The sequence below is a fragment of the Anabrus simplex genome, chromosome 1, assembly GCF_040414725.1.
Source record: "Anabrus simplex isolate iqAnaSimp1 chromosome 1, ASM4041472v1, whole genome shotgun sequence".
In the NCBI taxonomy this organism is placed as follows: domain Eukaryota; kingdom Metazoa; phylum Arthropoda; class Insecta; order Orthoptera; family Tettigoniidae; genus Anabrus; species Anabrus simplex.
Window position 1 is genome coordinate 726,386,234 of NC_090265.1, and position 18,721 is coordinate 726,404,954.

General features: G+C 39.3%; 2 protein-coding genes across 3 annotated transcripts in view; one reads left to right on the forward strand and one right to left on the reverse strand.

The window, feature by feature from the left end:
• Positions 1-3,408, reverse strand: part of LOC136857422 (protein artemis) — a 149,381-nt gene extending 145,973 nt beyond the window's left edge. The window contains exon 1 of one of the 2 annotated variants that reach the window (XM_067136073.2): positions 3,205-3,408. In XM_067136073.2, the coding sequence (XP_066992174.2) occupies positions 3,205-3,270 (66 nt within the window). In that variant the 5' untranslated portion in view covers positions 3,271-3,408. Of the gene's footprint in view, positions 1-2,597; positions 2,731-3,204 lie in introns of those variants that run through there. The other variant, XM_067136074.2, reaches the window with a different exon arrangement.
• Positions 3,409-3,485: 77 nt separating this feature from the next.
• Positions 3,486-18,721, forward strand: part of LOC136857424 (chromosome transmission fidelity protein 8 homolog) — a 41,426-nt gene continuing 26,190 nt past the window's right edge. Inside the window, exon 1 of the mRNA XM_067136077.1 lies at positions 3,486-3,622. Coding sequence (XP_066992178.1) covers positions 3,603-3,622 — 20 coding nt within the window. The 5' untranslated portion in view covers positions 3,486-3,602. The remainder of the gene's footprint in view (positions 3,623-18,721) is intronic.

The window sequence follows — 18,721 nt, forward strand, 5'->3', positions numbered from 1 at the left end:
TGACACGATTTTAAGCAGGATTATGATCAGACTGACTCTGGTTAAGAACACAATAACTGTGTGCAAGTTGTACACATCCCTGTAATGCAAATCAATGACATTCTCCATCATTTCTTTGTCGACCCACTCAATAAAAACTGAGCAAAGTATATTTACGAACAATTAAGTGGATCTACTGAAAGAAATTTTAGAATGTCACTGTTGGCGGTCCTGAAGATAGTTTTCCATGGCTTCCCATTTTCACACCAGGCAAATGGTGGGCCTGTAACTTAATTAAGACCACGGCTGCTTCCTTCCCACTCCTAGAGCTTTCCCATCCCATCATCACCATAAAACCTATCTGTGTCTGTGTGGAAAAAAAAAAATACTAGAATGATACTGCGCTCAATACTGGAAGACAGAATTTCTGAGCTCCACTCCCAGATAAAGAGGCTCTTTGACTGCCAGGAAGAGGAGGCTGGCTTTATATGGTCAAGTGTAGGGCTTTTCTACAGCTCAACTTTTAGGTCTTTAATGGTTCCTGAACACACATTTTGTATTTCTAAACTGGGACTTCAGAGAAGAGGGCAACTAGGCATATAACAAATATGAATCATTCTCCCAATCCAAAATGTTAACATGGATATGTTTTTGGGCTGGGGGTGTACCTCAAATCAGGGTCATTCTAACCATGGCAACCATTGTTCATCTATGTACGTACTAGGTAGGTCAATATGGGAGCTTGAGAAAATCTTTTAGCAAGTGAACCCCATTCTAATCTTCAGTCCAGAAAACCCTTCAACTGGCCGGAAAACAAACCCAGGGGCTTGGAATAACAGACAGCCATGCTACCTCTACACCACAGGGCTGGCTAACAATACTAATAATCAGATTAGTATTATAGGCCTATAAATCTTTTGTGAATAGGATACATTCATTTTTTGTCTTTTTATCCAAACTCTTTATCTCCCCTGTCGGTGGAGTCAGAGGATGCCTTATTTGTACCCCTTACATATCGTATGAGGCTACTAAGAGGGGAACAACGAAAGAATCTGTTCTTGCTCTCTCGTCTTCTAAACCTGAAAATGTATCATATCCTTTCCACTTTCCATGTAGCAGAGAATATGTGTGAATGTGAAGTTTCTTTAGGGATAGCTTGAAACAACAAATGTAGAACCGCTTTCTACTTACAAAAGAGAAGCAAATACCAGGAGGGACAAAAGTCTCGCAACCAGAAAGTTGACCTATTCAACTATTCAACAGCCTATCATTTGTACTTTGTACTTTGCAATGTATGTATTATCTATACAACTTTTATGACATGTACTCTGCCCACTTTGTGATTTCTAGCTGATGATGACGCCATGAAGCGTCGAAACCGGTACTAGTAATAATAAATAATATGTTGTGAACACCTTGTACAACACATTTTGTATTGAATAGGTTGAACCTTTTTAATTCTAACTGTGAATCTCAGTTCAATACGGGAAAATGAAGTTCTTAACTTATAACCAGAAAGTTGGTCAAACAGTGCTGAAAAGGAGATGTTAATTTCAGTGAGACTGAAGAGGAGAGATTGTGTAAGAGACAACAAGTTACAAGAGGTTTTTGTGAATTCCTGACTGAGAAGGAAATGCCTGCTGCATCATTGCTGTTAATAACACCAACAGCAATCCCATTTCTACTGCTGAAAGTAATTTTTTTCCAGCAAAACCTGATAATCACACCAACAAGTGGTTTTCTACGAAGAGAGGGAGTGCACTGATGCTCATCTAGTTGGTTGAGGCTCCTTTGTATGTTTTTCAAGCCTTACCATAGGCTACATCAAATCTTGGTGGCATCAAGTAAGTGACACGAACAATATGAAACAAAGTTGTGAATATGCCAACACTGATATGACCAACTCAATTTGAAAGCTAATGTGAAAATTAGGGTATATTAAGACTTTTTTTTTTCCACCTTTTCATTAATGTTTAATTATCATTTTATATACTAAAACATCCATTTGTCAAATGTAAACGAGTAAGAGCTTCAAAGGCCTGGTACCGGTATAGGGTTTACTGCAATTTTCCTATGTTATGACATGAGGTGTTGAGAGTTCCACTGAAGTTATAGTTAGAAAAGAAAAAAGTCCTGGAAATGAGGCAAAATTGTCTCCCAGCTGACTGACCAACTGCCTATTCACCTTCTGGTGAAACAAGAAAGTCTGTACCAAATGGCTGACAGACTGAGAGGAGGTTATTAAAGAACGGGAAGCCTACAGACTTACGAAACAGATTTTTTTTAAAAAGTCCGCGGTTTTCAGAAAGAAAGAAAACAGAAGAAAGGTATCCCCTGGACAAAGGAAAGAAAAATGCTACGCCGGGAGATGCGACAATACCGGGCAAAGTTGAACAAGCGTGGGAACAAGTGGGCCTATTCGAAATAATAATAATAATAATAATAATAATAATAATAATAATAATAATAATAATAATAATAATTGGATCTATAAAAAATATGGTATAGTATCACATATTTCAGTGTTTAAACGCAGATGCAAGCAGCGACAATTCATACTATCCCGTCTATGATTTGCAAAACTCTACTAAATGCCCTGTGATTTCCAGTATTTTTACCTTATTGGGCATTCCACATATAATTTAAAAACCAGATAGTAGAAGCCAAGCATTATCTGATCTATGATATTTTACAATCAACTCTCAGTACCCAACATTTCATTCATGACAGGATCCAATGGTGTTACGTTCGCGACAACGAGTGATACCATACACTACACTCAAATTCCCAATGCATTTTATAACAATATTTTCAAACAATTTTAGTTCCTTTCTTCTTCATATGTTGGCCAAAACTTACGATTTGCCCACCAGGAGCGCTAACATTCATAACATGAATACGTATTTACATATATATACCGCTACGTTCGGCTAATATTTTTTAATCTTTCGGATACAGTTTCCATTCCTCGCGTCGTTACTAAATACTACCTGTGATAGAAGAATATGCCGGAGTCGAGGATTGTTTAAATGTGTACCTCAGTGTTTGATTCATAGGAATTTTTTTGAACTTTTTGTGGTAACCCTTCCGATTTATAATCAACCGGCAATTAGTTTATTTACTTCAAGAGAGAATTGTATTGATTAAGGCACTCTGATTAATAGTAACAGTCTCACACAAATATGGCAACGGAAGTTTTCTACGATAAAGCTGTGTTGTACTTACTGCGAAGTCCTTCTTGACCCAGTAATCAACTGCTAGTGAAGTATTTTCGATAATGTGGCCGCACATTTTGTGGTAAAACAAGTGAAAACAAAACGATCATCGCAGGATGTATACTTTGAGGTTATGAATGATACGAATGTGAATTTTGGTCTTACGAATAGTGAGATTTCTTTACTGGATGCTGTAGTAGTGACTAGAATGAAAATGAGGCATAACTTTTATAGCAGTTGATAGCACTTTGGCCAACTTGACGAATGAGGTAACTAATATATCGATCAACAGTGAAAAATCGATGAAAGGATTCATGGATGAAGTGCTCGATGTTTGTTGTAATGAACGCAACAAGTGATTTTCAATATTCTGGCGGGAAGTTTGGCATAGAAATTTAATAGCAAAAAATGCCTATTGTGGTGAAAATGTAAGTTATATTTCACAGTTTATTAATCTATCACTACTTTCACTGAGTAGGTTTTGGCTCCATAGTAATTAAGTCGGGTAGCAATGCATAACCTACATTGAGGTTAGGGTTGCCATTTGTCTTTATTTAGATTACTGGCATGTAACGCATAATTAAAAGTTAAGAGATGAATGGATCGTTTGGGTACTTTATGAGCGTGTTTATTGTTAAAGGCTGTGTTATGGAACACTCCAGGAAGGTTTTGATAAGTGATTTAGTTTCGCGGACGATGTCCGTGTTCGGTACGGAGCTCAGTACGGGTGCGAGTCCATTATAGTTGGGTTATTTTAATTACCAAGGAAATTGATCGGACATTTGATCACTGCATTGTTTGTATGTTGTCTGTGGTAAAAATTGCCGTCCATATTAGTATATACATTAATTAGGTATAATTGATCTATATCGTATTGATTCGGTAACTCTGTTTGCATCTTTCGCAAAAATAAGAATATAATGTTTGTACATGAAACGAAAACTGCATTGCATGAAAATCATCAAGTTTATTTAAATTACATATTTCTGTATGATTTTATCCGAAGTAGTTTCTGGAATGTTATTAGTTTGAGGGTTTTGTGTGTACCTCTCTTGATCATACTCTTGATAGATATTTTCATAACATTAACCAGGCAAATTCCAAAATCATTTGATTTGAATAGTTATATACACTATGTTAATAATATTGCATAAAGGCATGTAGACCTATATATAATTATATTGTCCTGGAAACTAAGATTATTGAAGGTTTACAATTAATAGTTGGATGTACCTGTGTTATACAAAGGCTCATTAGTCTTAAGAGTTTTATTAGATTGGCAGGATTAATCATGTAATTAACATAAGATTTAGGTCTCTGTCTTAAGATGTTATCGAAAATGTTGTTCTAGGTACTGAAAAGGACACTTATGATGGACTGTCAGCCAGTAGATTGAAACTTACATTTCTAAATAGCCAGAAAATACAGTTGAAACCAGAAGGATTAGCACTAAATAGCTAGAAAATACAGTTGTAGCTTGAATGATTAGCACTAAAGGGTTGTAATATATAGTTGGAACCTGAAGGTTTAACACTAGGCCTTGTCCATCAAATTCAGAACCTTCAAGTTGTAAACGGTCTCTGAACAGTAATGCAGGCTTGTAGTCTTTCATTGAAATGAAGTGACATATCATCTTTGTCGTTTGCCCAGTGTATATTTTATCTTGATATATTACTGTCATTGATGTCAGAGGATCCAATGAGGCAATAACATTGTACCGTAGTTTGCAAACATGTTTGATGCAAAGAGAAATTGAAAGTCGTATCCAGACCTGATTAAAATGTTCTGAGCTCAATAAATTCTGTAAAGGAGGATGCTACCCTACTTGCACATAGTCCCAGCGAGGATTTCTCCTCTTAACAGGTAGGGAGTACCAGTGATGTATATTATCCACGAAACTTTTAGTGATACTTGGTTTTACGGGGGTGAGGAGTAAGGAGGAGCTACCCTAGTTCCGGTAATACTGCCAACTGAATGGAAGTGAAATCTAAATTGAATCGATAGTATGATTGATCGATAGGAATCTCCTAAACCTTTATTATCTTCAGCCAACAACTGTGACGCACGCGCGCGCGCACACACACACACACACACACACACACACACACACACACACACACACATTATACACCATTTCTCGATGCGAATCTTGTTCCTAGCATGAATTCTATATTTTGGCTTTGCTGTGTAAATAACAACAGTACTAGTACGTAAAGTGTACGTCAGATGTCTCACGGTGATTCATAGTTCATGTGTCAAAGGTTGCCAATACGAATCTCGAAGATAACCGAGGTCTAACGATTCAGCACTATGGAGCCAAAGTATCACTAAAAGTTTCACGTATAATATATCCTAGCCGTCTTAAGTATTATCGGCACACTTTATCTGGATGCATTGGTATACGGGGGGGGGGGGGGGGGGGGGTGAGGAGTAAGGAGGGAGCTGTCCCGGTACTGGTAGTGCTGCCAACTGAATGAAAATGAAATCAGAATTGAATCGAGAATATGATGGATCGATATGAAGTTTCTAAACCGTTATCACCTTAACCAACAACTGTGTCACATACACATTATATAACATTATATAACATTTCTCTATGCAAATCTTGTTCCTAGCATGAATTCCATAGTTCGGCTTTGCTGTGTAAACAACAACAGTACTAGTACATAAAGTGTACGCCACATGTCGCACAGGGATGCTTAAGCGATTCATAGTTTGTGTTTCAAAGGTTGCCAGTACGAATCTCGAAGATTGCCGAGGTCGACAGATTCAGCACTAGGGTGTAAATGCATCCAGATAAAGTGTGCCCATAATACAAGGGGGTCAACAATTCAGAACATGCCCGAGATACCCACTCCTATTCCATAGAAACTGCTTTCCTGACTCTCAGGACAACTTACTAGGCTATTCAACCGTTGTCCATGGTTCATGAACTAGGATGTTGAATTAACATTCAATCAGTCAGTCAGTACTATTTATTGTATTTGCATATTGTGCATACATACTATCTGCGCACTTTTTAGTGATAGATTTACACCCTAGTGCTGAAGTGGTCGACTTCGGTTATCTTCGAGATTCGTATTGGCAACCTTTGAAACACAAACTAAGAATCGCTTATCATCGCTGTGCGACATCTGGCGTACACTTTAAGTACTCGCACTGTTGTTGTTTACACAGCAAAGCCAAACTATAGAATTCATGCTAGGAACACGTTTCGCAACGAGAAATGTTATATAGTATTATATATTGTGTGTGTGATACAGTTGTTTGCTTAAAATAATAAAGGTTTATAAAATTCATATCGATTCAGTTCAGATTTCATTTCCATTCAGTTGATAGTATTAACGGAACCCTTCTTATTTCTCCAATGAGTACAAAAATCTATCGCTAAAAAGTGCGCATACTATATTTGTCCCTCTTTTAAGGGCTTCTTAATTGTTTTAGATTATTTGGAATTAGGCCTATGTTATAAATAGCCTAATTTATTGTTATCACAACATTAACTTATAAATACATTAACATACATACATTAACTACATCATGAGAAGTTATTCAAATTAGAATTTTTTAAGCAAATTAAACTTTAAAATTTAAAACAATTTAAAAAAGTAAATTGAAGGACCTAGTTATAACATCTTTTCATGTCCTGTAGTTTCTTGGTCTAAAATTGCATAATATATACTGCTCAAAAAGAAATATGGCCGCTGTTGTATATGTGCATACTCCACAATACGCATTAATAATTATTGTTGTATATGTGCATACTCCACAATACGCATACATATTGAAATTAAAACAGACACGCAGTGAAAATAAACCTTCTTATTTCCACCAATTGAAAAATCTAATTAAAAGCTTTCTTTGGACACTCACTACACAATGTCATCGGACAAGGTGTCATGAACTTACACCAAAATTGCTGTGTGGTTATTATTATTATTATTATTATTATTATTATTATTATTATTATTATTATTATTGGCATATGGCAACAAGTTAGATACATATATACAAGTATATAATATTTACAAATATACACAGACAAGAAACATGATTTATAGCAGAATGTCCAGTTGGGTGATGCACTGTACGGCTTCCTCTGTTGGTTCCAAAATGTCACTCGGGCTACCTGTGTAGGAACGTCGTGTACATTCACTTACAATATGGGGGATCGTCTGCCGAGATGCACCACAGTCGCACTCTAGTGATGAAATATATTTCCACCTATAAAGGGCATCCCTGCATCGTCCATGATTTGTTCTCACCCGATTCAGAGTGGTCCAAATCTTACGTGGTAGATGATGTTCACCAGAAAAGATGGTGTGTAAGGAACTATCTGTGGCAACTTTCTAACGACTTCTCCATTCTTCTAAAGGGTGAAAATTCCCATCAGCCAATGTGAGAGCATCACGCAAAGATGGATGACGTTACTTGAGCCTTGTTATTTTGAGAACAGGGATAACATCCAAAGCAGGCAGTTGAGGGTTCATTTCTGTCTTCTTGAACTCTCGAATGAGAGCATTTGATCTTCTTAAATCAGGCAGCATTATACCTGACAGAATTGGGAGTCAGTAAAGTGGTGTGGTCTGGATAGTACCAGATATTAACCGCATGCTAGCATTCAGTTGAGTATCAATGAGTCTTGAATATGGGCTATTCAGCCAAACTGGTGCACAGTACTCAGCACACGAGAAAACCAGTCCCAAAGCAGAAGATCTTAAAGTCTTTGCTGATGAACCCCCAACTTGAGCCACACAATTTCTGAAGGATATTATTACACGTTTTGAGCTTTTTGTACAGATTCGTAAGATGTTGTTTGTAAGATAGTGTGCGATCAAGTGTAATACCCAAATATTTTGGATACCAGCTGTGCCAAAGTTCACGATGACAAAAACATGTGAACAGCTTGGCGATTATTCAGGTGAAAACATGACACTTCTGTTTTGTTAGGGTTAGGATTCAGTTGCCATTTCTTGAAGCACGTTTCAAGTGAAATCAGGTCTCTTTGTAACACTTCTTCTGTCACACTAAGGTCTCGATGTTGAGTGGCTAGTGTTATATCATCAGCATAACAGAATTTTTGTGATGATGTTTCTGGAAGATCGGAGATATACAAATTGAACAGTAGGGGAGACAGAACCAATCCTTGAGGTAGTTCATTTTTAAGCTTCCTTTCTCTACGCATACTGTTTCCCATACACACTCGAAATCTTCTGTCATTGAGCATATTATTTATAACCTGCACGATGGTCCTACAGGGTACAATTCGAAGAAGCTTGTAAATTAATCTTTCCCTCCAGACTGTGTCAAATGCTGCTGTAAGATCAATGAATGCAGCTGAGGTCTTGAGTTGTTTCTGGAAACCTGCTTCAATGTGTGAGATGTCAGTGAATGTACTTAATCGTAGCAGCTGCGGTTTGGCCTGGATCCGGCTTGATCAACTGGAATATGCTGAAAAATAGTTGCGCTGATTCTGTTGTAGATTAGCCTCTCTAAAAGCTTATAACAGCAACTAAGCGGGCAATTGGTTTAAACTGCTTGAGTCATTGACAGGCTTACCTGGTTTCAAGATGGAAATCACTTTCATTCGTTTGAGTTCTGCCGGGAGTTGTCCATTCTGTAGAAGGTTGGTATAAAACCTTGCCAGCCAACTTCTTGCATTCTTCCCTAAATGAATGAGAAATTCTGGATGAATGCCATCAAAACCTGGAGCTTTATTTGGTTTAACGTCTTTGAGAGCAGTATTGATGTCTTGCACTGTAAACGGTTGTGAATACCTTGATGTAGATGGTGTTCTTGATTTCAGAGTTTGGAGCTGGCACTGTATGTATTTGGTATGTTTCTTATCTGATAGAGTTTGGGAAGTTGTGACGATGTGAGATGCTACTTCATCCAGAGTAACTCCAGACTGTTGCTCACCAAAGGTGTGCTTCCTCCAAGTTTTCTGAGGAGCCCCCAAGCTCTTCTACTGGAATGAGTTAGGTCGATATTTTCCAATGTTTCAATCCACCGTTCTCTTTGGATAATATCCATGCTGGAAAGAGTTCATCAGCTATGTCTTCATCACCACTCTGCAGATATTCGTTATAGAGTGCATCAGTCTCAACGTTCCAACCAGGGATGTATTCTTTTCCATGGCCTCTAGGCATACTCTTCTTAGCCACCATCATAACTGCACCTATGAAATGCTTGTAATTGTTGTACTTGGGAGTAATCCACCGAACGCATTTATCCAGTTCGGTGGTGAATGTTGACCAATTTCCTTTTCTGAAGTTCCACTGAGCATGTGATATTGACCGTACAACAGGAATTTTGATGCCAATATCCACTATAATGGGGCGATGTTGACTGTGGGGAAACACATGTCTTAACACTTTACGACTGGTATGTAAGGGCTGTCCTCCCTCATTGCAGCTAACAAAACACAGGTCAGGATTGGAATCCCTGTTCCATGCAGCTGATTGGAAAGTACCAAGATCTTTTGGGTCAAAAATCAGATGGAGATTGTTCATTTCTGTCCATTCTACGAGTTTCGTTCCACATTAATTGTTATTAGAGTACTTCCATAGTTCGTGATGGCTGTTGAAACTGCCTACATAAACTGCAGGGTGTTGAGCAGTAGGTAGAACGGTACTTGGCCACTGTGCATTTGGGGGTTTATAAATGTTAAAAATAGTAACATCTGCCACTCGCACAGCAACACAATGAATGTCTTCGTCTTCGTTTTGAAAGAGCAGTGAGGCATCTTGGATATTATTACGAACATAAGTAGCTATACCATGTGCACTGTGATATGTTGTACCGGTACCAAGAGCTGTACAACCATTAATGCAGCCCCTTTTTTGAAACTCTTCTTCATTGGCTGTATGGTTTTTTTTTTTTTTTTTCACAACATCTATATTATTATCCAGGAGAACTTTGGATAGGCAGTCACATTTTGCTCTACTGATGCTTTCTACGTTAAGCTGGAAGACACGGATAAAAGGTCTGATGTTTCTTGTCTGGTAGCTCTGAGAAGAGCTATTTCTAAGAAATACTTTTGTCATTGCTGGAAGATCTTTAAAAAGATAGGTCCATCAGCCACAGTTATTGCTTTCTTAGCACCACCCGGGGGTCGTGTGTAGGGCACTTTGTGGTTAATATCTATGGACGTGAAGCAATGCCGACCCCACCCTAAAGATGGCTGACTAATTAAGGGCAGAAGGTGTAAATAAACAGTTTAAACTCTGTGGCCTAGGCAACGCATAAAATGTAGGGTAAAATTCCCATCTGCATCGTGGTTTCCATGGCTGTGTATAATGGCCGACATTTAGGGCAGTATGATTAATAGAGAGAAAAAAAAGAATAATAAATTGCCCCTCTAACTAGTGTTTACTATGGATTGATTGGAGGAAAACAAGATGTCGGACACTTAGGGCACACAAATATAGTAAAAGTATGAACTTAATATCGCTTGTAACAGATTGTAGTCCCAAGATAACACCGCCACATGGACATCATATATAAACACACCACGGGTAGCACTTAGAACCATAACTGAGGCATTAGTTCTTAATAAATCCATATACTTCTCAGCACATGGTGTGAGGGGCCAATTTATGATCCCAATGCTGAAGTACCTTCTTAAGACAGACAGCATCGTGGCATGAGACTGCAGTTTCCTAGAGATCATCTACAGTGGCAGCATGGATAACCGCTTCACAAGACCTCGCGCTTCTGACAGCGTCCTGCATGTTCAGTTGAGACAGACATCTTCTTTTTTCCAAAGGACGTCTTCAAGGGTTTGTAGTATTTGAGATGGTGGATTTCTTGCTTGGATGCATTGTTTCGGTTGGTCTCAGGCTTATTTCGTTGGATTCAAGTCGAACATTTGAATGGCCATACCTTGGTGCTCTTGCAGAATGGAAACTGCGAACGATGTTTGCATCATGCACTCTAGCATTATCGTGGATTAATATTGTGTTTTCTCCCCAGTGAGGAATCATATTTGGGACTAAAATCTCATACCATCGAGCCAATAAGGATCCATTGCAAATGATCAGAATATTGATTTTCGTGTCAAGACTTACGCATGCCTACACCATACCAGATCCACCTCCGTAAGCAGCGATTGTACAGCTGTCAGATGAAATTGTTCCCCACATGTTCTCCAGACTCGCAGATGACCGTCTGAAAGATATAGTGCGATACAGGATTCAGGGAGAATAACACAGGACGCCAGTGTTCTAGCTGCCACTGTAGATGATCTCTAGGAAACTGCAGTCTCATGCCACGATGCTGTCTGTCTAAAGAAGGTACTTCAGCAGGTCATTGGGATCATAAATTGGCCTCTCGCAGCATGTTTGTGACTGTTTGGTCACTAATTCATACTCCAGAAGTCTGTTGTAGGTCTACCTGTAGTGCACATGCTATAACTTGGCGGTTTTAGAGATCTAGTGTATGCACAAATCGATCCTGCCCTGGGGTTGTTTTCCAAGTTGCCTGCCAACACTTCCAGTCTCCTAGAAATGTTTCCACTGGCATCAAATCATATTCTGAGCAATTCCTAGCATTCTGGCAATGTACCTCTAAGTAAACCTTCTCGAAGAAGTGTACTTGCGCAAGCGGTTTCAGTTAGCAAGAACTGTCACTCCCATTGCCTACCTTGGTCCACACGATCAGCCATGACTTGTAAACGTTACACTAACCACAGATCAATCTTCACATACAGTACACTTTGTTTGAGGTACTCTGTCTTTCAACAGACTGAAACCTGCCAAACATTACAAGTTAAAAACTTCAATCTTGTTCCGTATTGACTCCAAAATTTAAATTATAATGGTTGGGGAGATAACCAAATCAATACAGCCTTACAATCACTCTTAGTGATCAGTTATATTCACAAAAACACAATACATGTTTCAGCTTTTAAGGGGGCCATCTTCACCTGTTCAAATAGCGAACAGGATGTATCATTGCTGTAATAGTTCAGTCTTAATCCCACCCTGTATTTGTACACTACAGTTAAGAATGTCTATAAGATGTGTCTCTTTGAGGAATGGTTCATAGTGTGGGTTATTGTAGCCACTCCTAGTTCATGAACCATGGGTAGAGGCATGATTCTTTTTGCATGAAGTATACAAATTTTCACGTTATTTCATGAAATAGATATTGCCATATTGCTTTAATTTCGCTTTAATGAAATTCTAAAATTAATCATTAAATGTTTCATTACTATCACTGAACGTTGATTGTGGAGGTTTAATTGATAGGCTGCACATACCTGGTACATACTTTTGAAGCCATTTCTGGACTTCAGGGTCGTCTACCTTCTCCAGCGGGATGTTGGCTTTGAGTTGCATCGCTGTTGTTTCATGAATAAATTCTATTTTTTCACTCTTAGCTTTCTTTTGCCTATCTAATGAGTGTTCTATTGTTGCCTGCCGTTTCACTGTTGGAGTGCACAATGTTTTGAGACAGTGTCTTTTTTCTCCCACTCGATACGAACATTACAAAATTTAGGGCCTACACATTAAAATATTGCTTTCCAAAACGTATAAACCTTCACTCGCAAACTGTGTAGCTCTGCTGTGCACCGTGACGTCAAGCGACCCATCTTCGCTACCGTCGCTTTCATCATTTTACCTGACCACGAAGCTGACATACACCAGTCAATTATGCTGCTTGTAGACGTCCTTAGGAATTCCAGGATTGCACATTGCCGTGAGGGGACAGGCTGGGATGTGATTACCAGCTACCACAAGAACAACATTCCAAACATTTCGGAATCAACCTCTTTTCTTTGATGCCATGTCTTAAAGAGATTTTCCAGAACATTAATGATAGCCCTAACATATTCTTTCCTGTTGATGAATCCTTCTTTGCTCTTTTCTTTTCATACATAATCTTGGAACAAAATGTCAAGTTCATTATTCACTACATATTTCGCCGTAATATCGTGCTTATCGCAAAATAATTGAATTTCGCTTTAAAATGGCCTTATTTCTTTAATTTACAAACATAATATCCATATTTTCTTACCCAGAAACATATGATTTGTAAAGATATCACAAAATCACTTCAAAATATTTTTTGTCGCATTTATTGATAAAGCGAAAAAATCATGCCTCTAACCACAGGCAACGGTTGAGTGGCTCAGTATGTGGTCCTGAGAGTTAGGAAAGCAGTTCCTATGGAATTGGTATCTCGGCCTTGTTCTGAGTTATGGACCTCCTTGTGCTTAGGCTGCTAGGATATACATTCCACTGGTGCTCCCTAACCCGTTAGAGTAGAAATCCTCGCTAGGACTATGTGCAAGTAGGGTAGCATTCTCCTTCACAGCTCAGAACATTTTAATCAAGCCTTAGACCTGTGGGAGTAACTGTGTCCCATTTTCGTTTGATAGATGAGGGACTCCTTGGAAACAGCTTGACAAACAAAATGGAATGCATTGGGGAGCTATCAGTATTAATGGGGCTTATCGAAGAAATAAAGTAGAACTGTTTGAATCAGCAGAGAGGATGCATGTGGATGTGCTAGGAGTTAATGATATTTGGGTAATGGGAGATAATGAAGAAGATAGACGAGATTCTTAAAAGGTGTTGAAAAGGGAAGGGCAGAGTGTGGGTTGGATTGTTTATCAGGAATATTGATGATGCAGCATAGTTTCTGTTAAGACAATAAATGAGCAAATGATGTGGGTAGATTTAGCTCTTGGAGGAAGTTCATCCGGAATACTATTGCACACAGTATAGTTTCTGTTCGTCACATAAATGAGTGAATGATATGGGTAGATTTACCTGTTAGAGGAATGAGTATGAGAATTGCCTCAGTGTGTTCTCCATGTGAGGGTGCAGATGAGGATGAAGTTGAACAAGTTTTATGAAGCACTGAGTGACATCATATTCAGGGTCAACAACAAGGATAGGATAGTGCTAATGGGCAATTTCACCGCGATAGTTGAAAACACAACTGAAGAATATGAAATAAATGTTGGAAAGATCTGGAAGCGAATAGGAATGGGAAGCGTTTACTAGTCTCCGGTACTAGTGTGGGATTAACAGTTACGGATACGTTCTTCAAGCATAAGGCTATTTACTGCTGCTCATGGGAGGGAAGGGGCACTCGATTTATAATAGACATCTTAAGCAACTTTGAATTCAGGAAATCTGTCTGACCACTATCTGATGTGAAGTGAACTAATTATCTCTAGGCCTAGGATAGGGAAAATTAAATCTGTCTGCAGATAAATAAGGGTAGAAAATATCCAGGACAAAGAAATTAGAATTACATGGATATGAAAAACCTACAACCTGTTTTCCAGTCATTGAACAGGTCAGGAATGAAATGAATGAATCATATATAGGCTATTAGTACGATGGGGTCGCCACTCCCAAAGTGATTTTATTAATGACTGATAGATGCCATGAAATGAGAATGGAGAGTGTTGCTGGAATGAAAGATGACAGGGAAAACCGTAGTACCCGGAGAAAAACCTGTCCCGCCTCCGCTTTGTCCAGCACAAATCTCACATGGAGTGACCGGGATTTGAACCACGGTATCCAGCGGTGAGAGGCCGACGCGCTGCCGTCTGAGCCACGGAGGCTCCTACATGGATATGATTTAGTGAAAAGTTCCAAACAACAGACAGTAAGCAGGTTCAGGATATAGAAAGAGGATGGGTGGCATCCAGGGATGCTGTAATAAAAACGGCAAAGGTAGCCTAAATAAACCTGTGTGTAGCGAAAAAGCACACATCTTTGTAGAATTATGAAATGAGGGCAACTTGTAAACATGAAAGGAAGATGCATCAGAAATGGTTCCAAACAAGAACCGATGCAGGTAGGGAATTGTATGTAGATGAAAGAAACAGAGGAAAATAATTGTTTTTTAATCCAAGAAGTTGTCGTGGGAAGATTTTCATAATAACTTGAAAAGGATAAGTCAAACTGCAGGGAAACCTTTCCGGACAGTAATGAAAAATCTTAAAAAGGGTGGAAGAAAGAATGTGTTGTATTTTGGGATAAATGAGGTGAACTCATAATAGGTCCCAGAGGTTAATAATAATATTTTATTGCAGCCAATGGCCAAAAGATATTTACATCAATACACAGCATTAGTCATCTCTGCAGAAGGCTATCATCGATTCGCGCCGACAAGTACAAATTATGGCATGATATCGTTCACAGCTCTTACCACAACGTTCATATACACAGTCCGTGTCTGGTTGATGGAATTTCGTTGTTTCACACAGCTTAGAATGAAATCCGTGTATTGCAAAGCATGTAATCAAGTGTTTGAGCTCATATCCTCCTGCTTGCCAGTCTTTGTAAACCATTGCGTCCGTCGAGAAAAATTCGCTCTATATGTGTCTCTTCCTTGCTCGTAATTGCTCTATGAACTGTAGATATGTTGATAGCGGTAGGTGACAACGGACATCTTCTACATAGAAAGGTTCAAGAGTTAACTCATATACAAGCCTTGAAGGCGTATACTTTGAGACACATAGTGCCTTTTTCAGAAACGTAGCTTTCACTTTTTTTAATTGCTCGAACTGTTTTAATGACTGACAGATGAGATGAAATGAAATGATAGTGGAGAGTGTTCCTGGAGTGAAAGATGACAGGGAAAACCGGAGTGCCCGGAGAAAAACCTGTCCCGCCTCTGCTTTGTCCAGCACCAATTTCACATGGAGTGACTGGGATTTGAACCACGGTATCCAGTGGTGAGAGGCCCGCGCACATCCGCCTGAGCCACGGAGGCTTTTCAGGGTTTGTAACTTTCATTAATTAATTCCTATGGCCCTGGGGTTGGCTGTTCTGCAGACTTCAGCGTTAGAATTCATTTAGGTAGCTCCCCATCCTCACAGACATGCAAATCACCTATACAGTGTGAACTCAAAAGATCTGCTCCAGGCCTCGCCGAAGGCCATGTGCAGTTATTATTATCATTATTATTATTATTCTGGACAGGTTCAAAGAAGATTCAGAAAATCTCAACATAAAAGGAAGTCTTTCTGGTGATGTCTCAAACAACCAAGCTCATGGGGAGGAGAACAATAATGTTAGTGAAATTACGCTTGAGGAAGTGGAAAGGACCAGGCGAGTTGGCCGTGCGGTTAGGAGCACGTAGCTGTGAGCTCGCATCCGGGAGATGGTGGGTTTGAACCCCACTGTCGGCAGTCCTGAAGATGGTTTTCCATGGTTTCCCATTTTCACACCAGGCAAATGCTGGGGCTGTACCTTAATTAAGGTCACGACCGCTTCCTTCCCATTGCTAGGCCTTTCCTGTCCCATCGTCGCCATAAGACCTATCTGTGTCGGTGCAACGTAAAGCAACTAGCAAAAAAAAAAAAAAAAAAAAAAAGAAGCCATACATACATTATCATTATAAACTGTTATGCCTTTCAGTGTTCAGTCTGCAAGCCTCTGTGAATTTACCAAACGTCGCCACAATCCTCGATTTGCAACGAGTGTTGTGGCCTCATTTAGTTCTATACCTCTTATCTTTAAATTGTTACAGACCGAGTCTAACCATCGTCGTCTTGGCCTACCTCTACTTCTCTTACCCTCCATAACAGAGTCCATTATTCTCCTAGGTAACCTATCCTCCTCCATTCGCCTCACATGACCCACCACCGAAGCCGGTTTATGCGTACAGCTTCATCCATCGAGTTCATTCCTAAATTAACCTTTATCTCATCATTCCGAATACCCTCCTGCCGTTGCTCCCACCTGTTTGTACCAGCAATCATTCTTGCTACTTTCATGTCTGTTACTTCTAACATATTAATAAGATATCCTGACTCCACCCAGCTTTCGCTCCCGTAAAGCAAAGTTGGTCTGAAAACAGACCGATGTAAAGATAGTTTCGTCCTGGAGCTGACTTCCTTATTACAGAATACTGTTGATCGCAACTGTGAGCTCACTGCATTAGCTTTACGACACCTTGATTCAATCTCACTTACTATATTACACTCCTGGGAGAACACACGACCTAAATACTTCAAATTATTGACCTGCTCTAGCTTTGTATCACCAATCTGACATTCAATTCTGTTGAGTTTCTTACTTACTGACTTACTTACTTACTTACTTACTGACATCAAGAGGCTAATTTTCATACCATACTCACTGCACTTATTTTCAAGTTCCAAGATATTAGACTGCAGGCTTTCGGCACAATCTGCCATTAAGACCAAGTCGTCAGCATAGGCCGGACTGCTTACTACATTTCCACCTAACTGAATCTCTCCCTTCCATTTTATACCTTTTAGCAGATGATCCATGTAAACTACGAACAGCAAAGGTGGAAGATTACAGACTTGTCTAACCCCTGTAAGTACCCTGAACCAAGAACTCATTCTACCATCAATTCTCACTGATGCCCAATTGTCAACATAAATGCCTTTGATTGATTTTTAATAATCTACCTTTAATTCCATAGTCCCCCAGTATAGTGAACATCTTTTCCCTCGGTACCCTGTCATATGCTTTCTCTAGATCTACGAAACATAAACACAACTGCCTATTCCTCTCACAGCATTTTTCAATTACCTGGCGCATACTGAAAATCTGATTCTGACAGCCTCTCTGTGGTCTGAAACCACACTGGTTTTCATCCAACTTCCTCTCAACGACTGATCGCACCCTCCCTTCCAAGATGCCAGTGAATACTTTGCCTGGTATACTAATCAATGAGATACCTCGATAGTTGTTGCAATCCTTCCTGTTCCCTTGCTTATAGATAGGTGCAATTACTGCTTTTGTCCAATCTGAAGGTACCTTACCAATACTCCATGCTAATCTTACTACTCTATGAACAATTTCATCTCTGCCTTCCCACTAATCTTCACCATTTCAGGTCTAATTTCATCTATTCCTGCCGCTTTATAACAATGGAGTTTATTTACCATCCTTTCCACTTCCTCAAGCGTAATTTCAGATTTCCTTTTACACTATGAAGATGTTCAATATATTCCCTCCACCTCTCCTGTGATTCCCTGGAATCTATTAAGAGTTCACCTGAATTACTGAAAACACTGTTCATTTCCTTTTTCCCCTCCCTTCCTAAGATTCTTTATTACTGTCCAGAAAGGTTTCCCTGCTGCTTGACAGCCTTTCTAGGTTATTACCAAAATCTTCCCACGACTTTGTTTTGGATTCAACAACTATTTGTTTTGCTCTGTTTCTTTCATCTACGTACAAATCCCTGTCTGCCTTGGCCCTTGTCTGGAGCCATTTCTGATAAGCCTTCTTTTTACGTTTACAAGCTGCTCTCACTTCATCATTCCACCAAGATGTTTTCCTTTTCCTATTTTTACACACAGTTGTTCCTAGGCATTCCCTGCTGTTTCTACTATAGCACCCCTGTATGCCACCCATTCACTTTCTATATCCTGAACCTGCTTACTGTTTACTGTTCGAAACTTCTCACTAATCATATCCATGTACTTCTGTCTAATTTCCTCATCCTGGAGATTTTCTACCCTTATTCGTTTGCAGACAGATTTCACTTTCTCTACCCTAGGCCTACAGATCAGATAGTGG